The sequence below is a fragment of the Poecilia formosa genome, unplaced genomic scaffold (assembly GCF_000485575.1).
Source record: "Poecilia formosa unplaced genomic scaffold, Poecilia_formosa-5.1.2 Scaffold266, whole genome shotgun sequence".
Lineage (NCBI taxonomy): Eukaryota > Metazoa > Chordata > Actinopteri > Cyprinodontiformes > Poeciliidae > Poecilia > Poecilia formosa.
Genome location: NW_006800205.1, coordinates 348,136 through 357,019, shown reverse-complemented (window position 1 = coordinate 357,019; position 8,884 = coordinate 348,136). Strand labels below are relative to the sequence as shown.

At 39.9% G+C, this 8,884-nt stretch overlaps 1 protein-coding gene across 1 annotated transcript in view; it reads left to right on the top strand.

The window, feature by feature from the left end:
* LOC107838503 (butyrophilin-like protein 1) overlaps window positions 1-8,884 on the top strand; it is a 17,294-nt gene that overhangs the window by 2,980 nt on the left and 5,430 nt on the right. The window contains exons 2-4 of the mRNA XM_016681017.1: window positions 2,927-3,277; window positions 4,054-4,389; window positions 4,482-4,583. Of these exons, the coding sequence (XP_016536503.1) occupies window positions 2,927-3,277; window positions 4,054-4,389; window positions 4,482-4,583 (789 nt within the window). The remainder of the gene's footprint in view (window positions 1-2,926; window positions 3,278-4,053; window positions 4,390-4,481; window positions 4,584-8,884) is intronic.

Genomic DNA, 8,884 nt, shown 5'->3' with positions numbered 1-8,884 from the left:
ACAGAACCAGAACCAGAACCAGAACAGGGCCTGGTTCTGGTTCTGATGCAGAGCTGCAGCACCTGATTTAATCGGGAACTCTGATTTTCTCTGAGATTTCAAACAGATTGAGGAAAATAAAAGCTAAACTCTACAATCTTTGTCTCACCTGGTTCCACCAGTAGCTCAGTGTTTCCCAGGCTGGACGGTGAATGTAACTCTGGTTCTGATCCATTTGGATGACATGTATGGCTTGTAACACTTGATCATTTTCAGCACTAAAGCCTGTTCTTATAAATAACTAAATCTCTTTATTTCTCAAGGTGATTTACACTGAGGGGATGAGTGTTGGCTCCTCCGCCGCAGCCGCCGCGGCAGCGGGGTCCTCCGTCTGCGGCAGCAGGGTTCTCCACTGCTCCAGCCTCACTAGGTGGGCTCCCCACCTGCTCAGCAGCTGCTGCTTCGCCGAACTTGACGGGGCCGGGCCGGCCCTGTTGGGACACATCTTAATAATGAATAATGTGACCCTCCTGACCACAACCAAAGCATTTCATGCTAGAAGATGTCGCAAAAAGTGCATAATCAAACTCGTCTAATCTAACATGAAAACGCAGGTTAAGTTCCTCATCACGTCGATTTAATATCATAAATAGTTGGGCTCCTGTGAGAGACATGCTTAAGCAAAGGTGATTTACATCCCTGCGACAGACTGGCGACCTGTCCAGGATGTACCCCGCCTCTCGCCCGGAACGTTAGCTGGAGATAGGCACCAGCACCCCTCCCGACCCCACTGAGGGACAAGGGTGTTCAGAAAATGGATGGATGGATGGATTTACATCCCGAAGGAACTTTTTTTTTTTATCGGTGACACCACTTTACCGTGCCTAGACAGTTCTTTAATGAGAAACTCGTCACTAATAAACGGAGGCACGTTTGACAGAGTTACCTTTGTTGCAGGTAGCGTGAGTGGTGACACTTGAAGAAACAAACCATCTACATGAAGGAAAGAGAATTGGTGATAGCCAAGGCAGTAAACGGGAACTGAAAGGAAGAAGCTCAGAAGAAGAAAGGGTTGTGAGGGAGGAACTTAAAGTAACATTAAAACTTAAGAACGAGGAAGAACAAGATAACATCAGCTCCATTGTGGTGTCAAGAGAAATTAAAAAGAAAATTGGAGATGTTGAAATGGTAAAGATTTTGAGAGACGGAAACTTATTGGTAGTATGTAAAGATATAGAACAAAAGAATAAGGCTTTAAATGTGGATAACTGGATAACTGTACTGGAGAAAAAAATCATGGGAGAAAATAAAAAAATAACAGGAGTGATTTATGGGATCCCTACTTTAGAGCATGAAATTAGAAGAGCTCAAGTAAATAAAGTGTAGTGGCAGTATTTTTTGATATAGAAAAGGCATATGACATGATGTGGGTGGATGGATTATTAATTAAATTATACAAGTTGGGTATTAAAGGGAGAATATTGAAATGGATTAAAGACTTTTTAACAAATAGAAAAATACAAGTTAGGAGAAGTTATCTCAGGAAAATATATAGTAGAAAATGGAAGGGAGTATTATTGTCATGATCCGTGGTTTTCTGTGTGTTTTTGAGTTTTTCAATGTGTTCCTGTTTCCCTGTGAGTCTCTGTCCTGTCCTCCCCGTTGATTGTCTCCCAGGTGTGTCTACTTACCTGATTACCCTCCATGTGTATTTAAGCCCACCTGTGTCTGTGTTCTTCGTCGGGTCCTTGTCGTTGTCAGTCAAGTAAGTCGTTTTTTGTAGCCTCGTTGAAGTCGTCACAGTAGAACTGGGAAGTCCTGTGACGGCTTGGCTCTTATTAGTTTAGACCGCCACAGTAGAACTGGAAAGTCCTGTGGCGGTATGGCTCTTATTTTGTCAGTCTTTGTTTAGTTGCTGCCGGTGCTGAGTTTTTGTCTCCACTCTGCCGTGTTGCATGTTTTTGGACTGTTTAGAGCTATATTTGATTATTAAAGACGTCAACTTCACTACATCCTGGGTCCTGCGTTCGATCTCACCACCACCAACCAACACACTTCATGACANGGAAATCACAAAAAAACAGAAATTGGAAGACACTTTTTTTTCTTCGGGTCTCAGGAGGATATTTAGGCCAACATGTTCAACTAATCCTGGATCCTTTAACAAACATCTTGAATGTATTTATGACTAGCAGGAATTAAAATTTAGATATCTGGGTTAACTGTGGCAGACTGGCGGAACGTTAGCTGGAGAGGCACCAGTAAGCCTCCCGACCCATAGGGACAAGGGTGTTAGAAAATGGATGGATGGACATCTGGGTTCAGTCTGTGTAATTGTGTCTAAGCCCTTTTGAGATGACAATGAAGTTCTATTGAAATAAAACAAATATGTAGATTATACAGAAATGTCCAAATTGTTGTTTGATCAACAAAGACGCATCAGTTTCACAGCAGAAACTCCCTGAAAGTTACTGGCAGGTTTAAATTCTGTAAATATAACAAATCAGAACCAGAAGAAAAATAAAGTTAGAAGAATTTTAGTTTTCAGGAAGCCACAGAAACAAAATCTCTGCCCCAACAATGACCGCTCTCTCAAGATACTAAAACAAAAATCTTTACCATCAAATCAGTCAATGAGATAAAACACAACCTGAAAACCGACAGTGGGATTACTGCAAATGACGACATACGGCTAGAAACTCTAAAAACACATTCATGCGTTTTTAGAGTTTCATCTGTTTCAATCCTTCAGTTTTTAATTTTTAACAGATATTTTAATTCTTTTTTATGACATATTGCTTAATGTGAGTTACATGTTACATGAACAGAGATCATTGCTGCCCAATAAGAGTTCAGCATCACTGTTTAGCTGACAGACTGAAATCTTTGAACAATAGTGAATAACTGGTCATTATTTCTACACTAAACTCTCATCTTGTGTTCTCAGTTTCCCAGCATGCACTGGGTGGAGTGGTGGAGGTTAATGAGGGGGCGGAGTCTGTCCTGATGCCCTGCATTTACTCTGGTGTAATACCTGAAGACAATCCGTTCCTCCTCTGGACTCGCAGTGATCTCAGTCCTAACTCCGTCCACCTACGGAGAGAAAACGGTGACGATCTTAAAAACCAGAACCAGCGTTTCAGAGGACGGACCTCCATGAATCCTGACGCTCTGGATACTGGAAACTTCAGCCTGACTCTGAGGAAACCTGAGCAGGATGATGGAGGAAACTACAGCTGCAGCATCTCTGATGGAGTAAAAGAACGGACAGTGAAACAGATTCACCTGAAGGTCAAAGGTCAGATAAACAAGCAGTTTATATTTTAAAGTTCTGTATGAATGAATTTATTGAAATGAGAAAATGAATAATTGTTCATAGTTTCTGTAACCATGGAGACCAGACCCAAAATAACTCAGAATAACTGATGAATGGATTATTTCTATCATGACATTATTATTTCTACAATCATTTCTATAACCTGAGTTACTATCGAAACAGATTTATTTCCAATAAGCCTGCTGTTAATTCATAACAAAATGGAGATGCTTTCATTAATATGTCATATTTCTCTGAGTCTTCATATTTGACCTCAGTCACTATTTTAGTCTTTTATTAACACTAAAACAGTCGGCTCTTCATTGACAGCAGCTTTATTCAAACACATTCATGTAAATATCAGACAAAAATAAATATAGGGTTAGATAAAAATTCAGCATAATTTTATGACTTCTTAAAAAGACTTTATATTTATTAAGATTATAACATGTAATTTAACATGCTGATCATTGACCAGCTGTATAAACTGACCAGCTGACCGGATGAATCCCTAGTAATAATTAGTGTTGTTTCTCATCTCCAGCCTCCACAGAACCAAAAGGTTTTGTAGATCTGCTACGTATAGATCAAACCCTCTGATGCATCAATAACTGTCACATGAACCTCTGATGGATCAAAGTTTATGATGTTGATTATTAAATAAATTATTTTTATCCTGCAGACAGAAACTGAATGACATCAAACCAGAATAATGATCCAAACTGTTTCTGCTCATTTTGTCCTTTATTTCCTCTCAGTTGGTCAGCAGGAGGTCGAGGTCACTGAAGGGTCAGGTTCTGTCGTCCTGCCCTGCAGAACATCAGCCGACCTTCCTGAGGGGACGTCAGTGGAGTGGACCCGGTCAGAACCTCGTTCCATGTTCATTCATGTGTTTCCCAACACGAGTAAACACTTCGCCCAGCAGGACAGACTTTACCGCGACCGAACAGAAATGAGCAAAGATTTCCTGAGGACCGGAGACGTCAGCCTGACCCTCATGTATCCCACACACAGAGACGATGGACGCTACGTCTGCACCGTCTACAGAGACCAGGACGTCCTGAGAGACACTGTGGTTCTGAAATATATCAAAGGTCAGTCCAGAGCATCAGGTCAGACCTTTCTCAGAGCAGCTGATAAAGGTCAAAGGTCAGACTGAGGTCAATCTTTCTCTGTTTTTCCACAGAACCATTTCCATCCTGGGCCTCAGCTCTGCTGGTTCTGCTGGTTCTGGTTCTCATCATCTCTGCGGGTCTTTTCTATCATTTCAAAGGTTATTTCCTGCCAGGTGAGTCTCTGAATGTTTCTACCCAGAAACCAGTTAGAGATCATGTGACCTGTCCTGGGGGTCAGAGGTCAACGGTTCATTTTATCATATCAGTTCAGATCTTTATGTTCATTCATGTTCAGATCAAATGCAGTGAAGTTACAAACCAGAACAAGAACCAGCAGCGTCTCTCTGCTTTCTGGACCTTTACTGATCTCTGGTTCTTGGTGACTGTTCGACTCCAGACGACGGGGGCCGGCTATACGCTGGGGCAAAAGGGGGCAGTGCCCCTCAAACAAACGTCTTGCCCCCTCAAATGAAACTCGCCAGAAATAACGGAACATCTCCTTTATCTGAGGTTCTGCGCACCGTGCTGAGCAGGCTGCGGTCTGTCTGTCTGTCTGCGGTCAGGCTGCAGCTGAAACCCCTCAGCTGCTAGTGAACAGCCAATCAGCATTCAGTATTCAAACCAGCCTCACACAAGCGAGATCCCGCCCCGTGCTAACCAACCTGCTTGCCAACGACAGCGACTTTATCAGTCAAGCAGTGGTGTAACTTTGTGTTAAAAGTTGGTGGGGACGAGGAGCTGATGTACCCAGTTACTGTAAGGCCTTTTGTTTTTTAATGCTAAAAATAAAGCTAAAACTTAAATGTGAATGCCAGACAGTCTTATTTAATAAATTTGGATATACATTCTGATCAGGCTTGTCAGATTAATAATAACTTTAAAAAAATAACCACAAAAAAGTCACAGAATAAGATTTTTTTCCCACCCTGATAGGCCTACCGATTTTAATTTGAACGTCTTTTCATTGCATTTTTCTTAGACACCTTTAAAAATGATTTCTATTCATATGTTGTTCTCTTTTTGTTCTTTGGAAACTAATAATTCAGTAATCTGTTTCTCTTTTAAGGACTTTTGATGATAAATACAGAAACAATAAAAATTAAGATGCCAACAATAATGATAGTAATATTAATCATAAAAGAATATTCAGGCCAAGTAGCCTACATCTTCTTTGATGGGAGGCGATGAGGGACCTGGATAATGGATAGCGCTGGCCCAAAAGGCTGAGGAACACTGGTCTAAAGTAATAAAATACACATATTATTCTTCTAAATGAACTGTATCTTACCAGTCTTATGGAAATACTCTCATACATAGACATTAATACGTAGACGCCTCATGAAGCGGGTCGGTCCATTGCTGCGATACGTCACAGCGTCCGCCATATTGAATGTGGAATATGTGCCATTAAGGTAATACAAGTAAAATGTAAAAGTATTTTAAATTAATTCTTGTCATTGACACATTTTCTCACACACATTAATATTTTTGGCAATCAAAGAAATGACTAAAGAGAGCATTTCTAACTTTTGATGTGATTATTTAATTGTTTTGGGGCATTTCTGAATAAAGAGCACGATTTTATTTGATAGAAACGATTCTGATAATTTTTATATTGACATTGATGAACAGACACACTTTTATAGTGTTGAAACACACAGCACAGGACTTAAGGTGCTCCGATCGCTCTGCTGCCACAGAGAAGATGGCAGTGACGCAACGTACAATTCAGCACTCCATGAGGGGTCTGTGTATATGTCTAGGCGTAAATCCCGGAGGGGCCGGGGGAGTCAGGACCCCGACCCCTTTTAGTTAATTATAAGAGTGAAACAGGAAGGAGGGGCTGAGGAGTGACCGACAGTTCTGTGTGTGGGAGCCAAGAACAGAAGAGAGAACAACTATTAAAAAACGAAAAGTTATGCATTTATTTCTCACTGTCTTCAATGTAGAGCCTTTAAAACCACTAAATAAAATCTGAATATTTTTCTATATAAACCCTGGTGCTTTAAGTGTTACGTTTAAGTTATGATACCAGATATTCATTTCTATCTACTTGGTTCTCACTCATCCAGGACTAAAAAAGGTTTAAAAATAAAGCAACTTAAGTTATAATTTAAATAGACCATAACTTGTATTGGGAGCCATTTCAATAAATCAATGTTTATGCGGAATTTTATTAAAAGCATTTAATCATTAAAGCTTTTTTTTTTTAGAATCTTAAAGTTTTGTAAAGATGTAGCAGTGAAACTGAACAAAACTCATATCTAAGCAACATTTGAATTTTAGTTTTATTTCTCAGCAGGTTGCTTACTGAGAAAAACACGTTTGATGTGCATTACTAGTCGTTTTTGGTTCTGCAGCTTGAATGTGATTTAAAAACTTTTTAAACCATGTTACATTACGTTGCATTTCACTGTAACTTTGCCGACCTCCCAAAAATTGGTCTTAAGAAATGTTTCTGTTTATGGTCCCCCCTCCCCCCAATAATGAGATGGGATTTACACCCTTGCATACTCTCATAAATACACATAAACTACCAACAAACACAATTTCAACCGATCTGCATTGATTCCTGAACATTATTTCACATCTGAACAAAACATTGCTCACAAAATGTCTGTCCTCTAGTGGTGAAACTAGAAACTACAATTCAGTCCTGCCTTCAGAACAGTTTCATCCCCCATACTGCCGAGCAGAGGCCACTCCAGAATTTTTTTTTCTGTAGGTGCTAATGGGGAGCTAAGCATTTTACTGTGGATGGTATCACGGCTTTCATTTTCCCTATAATTCTAGACACACACGCATTAGTATTGTTATTTTAATCAGACTGATTTGCATTTATTTGACGCTTAGCGATCAGCACGACGCCTTGAGCCGTTAGCCAGATGATTTTCAGATAATATCACATTGGCAGGTTAAAACAGCATTCATGACAAATGTATTGACCCTTTGCAACTACGTCACTTAATCATTCAAAGCGCCATGATGTACATCGGAAGTGAGAATCTGAAGTATTTAACTGAGCAGCTAAAGTTGTTTTCCCAAGTTGTTTATGTCGGTTTATTCATGGTTTCTACTTGTTAAGTCGAGCTAATTTGTGAACGTAACACACCTGGTTTGGGCTAATAAATGGCGGTATTTACAGAAGTATGAAACAGCTAACTAGAAACACACCCGAACATCCTCCCTCCTGACGTGTTAATCAAATACCGACTTTGCCTGAATGCACACCACATGATTCATGTCACAATGTCATAAACAACGTAATAACAAAATGATAATACCGAAAAATCTCTAACAGAGGTAGCTAAAAAAACAAAGGTTAAATCAAGCAAAACATAACAGTGTAAACTAAAATGTGCGCACTTATTTTAGAATACAGTGTTATGATTTGTTGCCTTCTAAACAAAACCTAGTTATTCTGTAAATTAAATCCTAAACTTAAAGAAACCCAAATATACAACCCCTGGCAAAAAGTATGGAATCACCAGTCTTGGATGAGCACTCATTCAGACATTTCATGCTGTAAAACAAACTCGGATCAAAAACATGATACAATATTAAGGTCATTCCAAAGTGCAACTTGTTGGCTTTCAGGAACACTCAAAGAAATGAAGAGAAAACATTGTGGAAGTCAGTGAATGATACTTTTATTGACCAAGCACAGGGAAATAAATATGGAGTCACTCAATTCTGAGGAAAAATGTGTGGAATTATGAAAAACACAAACAAAAGACCGTTCAAAATACATCACTAGTATTTAGTTGCACCACCTTTGGCTTTCAGTCTCTGAGCCATGGACTTGATGAGTGACAAACAGTATGCTGCATCAATTTGGTGCCAACTCTCTTTGATAGCAGTTGCCAGATCAGCTTTGCAGGTCAGAGCCTTCTTGTGGGCCATTTTTTTTCAAGCTCCACCACAGGTTTTCAATTGGGTTGAGATCTGGACTATTTGCAGGCCATGACATCAACTGAATGTGTCTGGAATGGCCTTATTATTGCATCATGTTTTTGATCTGAGTTTGTTTTACAGCATGAAATGTCTGAATGAGTGCTCATCCAAGACTGGTGACCCAATACTTTTTGCCAGGGGTTGTAAATGTGGTGAGACTGAACTATTGTGTGTGCACAGTAAAAAATGCTGGGTTATTTTCATAACCCAATTTCTGGGTTGAAGCTGTTGGGTCATAGGTTGGGTTAGTTTGACCAAATATTGGGTCAAAATACATAACTCATGAGTTGGGTCAGAAATTTATCGGAAGTCTACATCTTGCACACTTCTGTTGGGCCAGGAGTTGGGTGGGTAGATTTACCCAAACGGTTGGGTTAAAGATGAAACTTGGAAGAAGCCACGCCCCTCTTCCCAAGCCTCCATTTTCAACATGGTGAACGTTGCATATCGGACTTCTCCTCTACTTTGAAATAAGACATGGTAAGTAAAAAGAAGATAAAGTTTCAACGTTAATAGAATT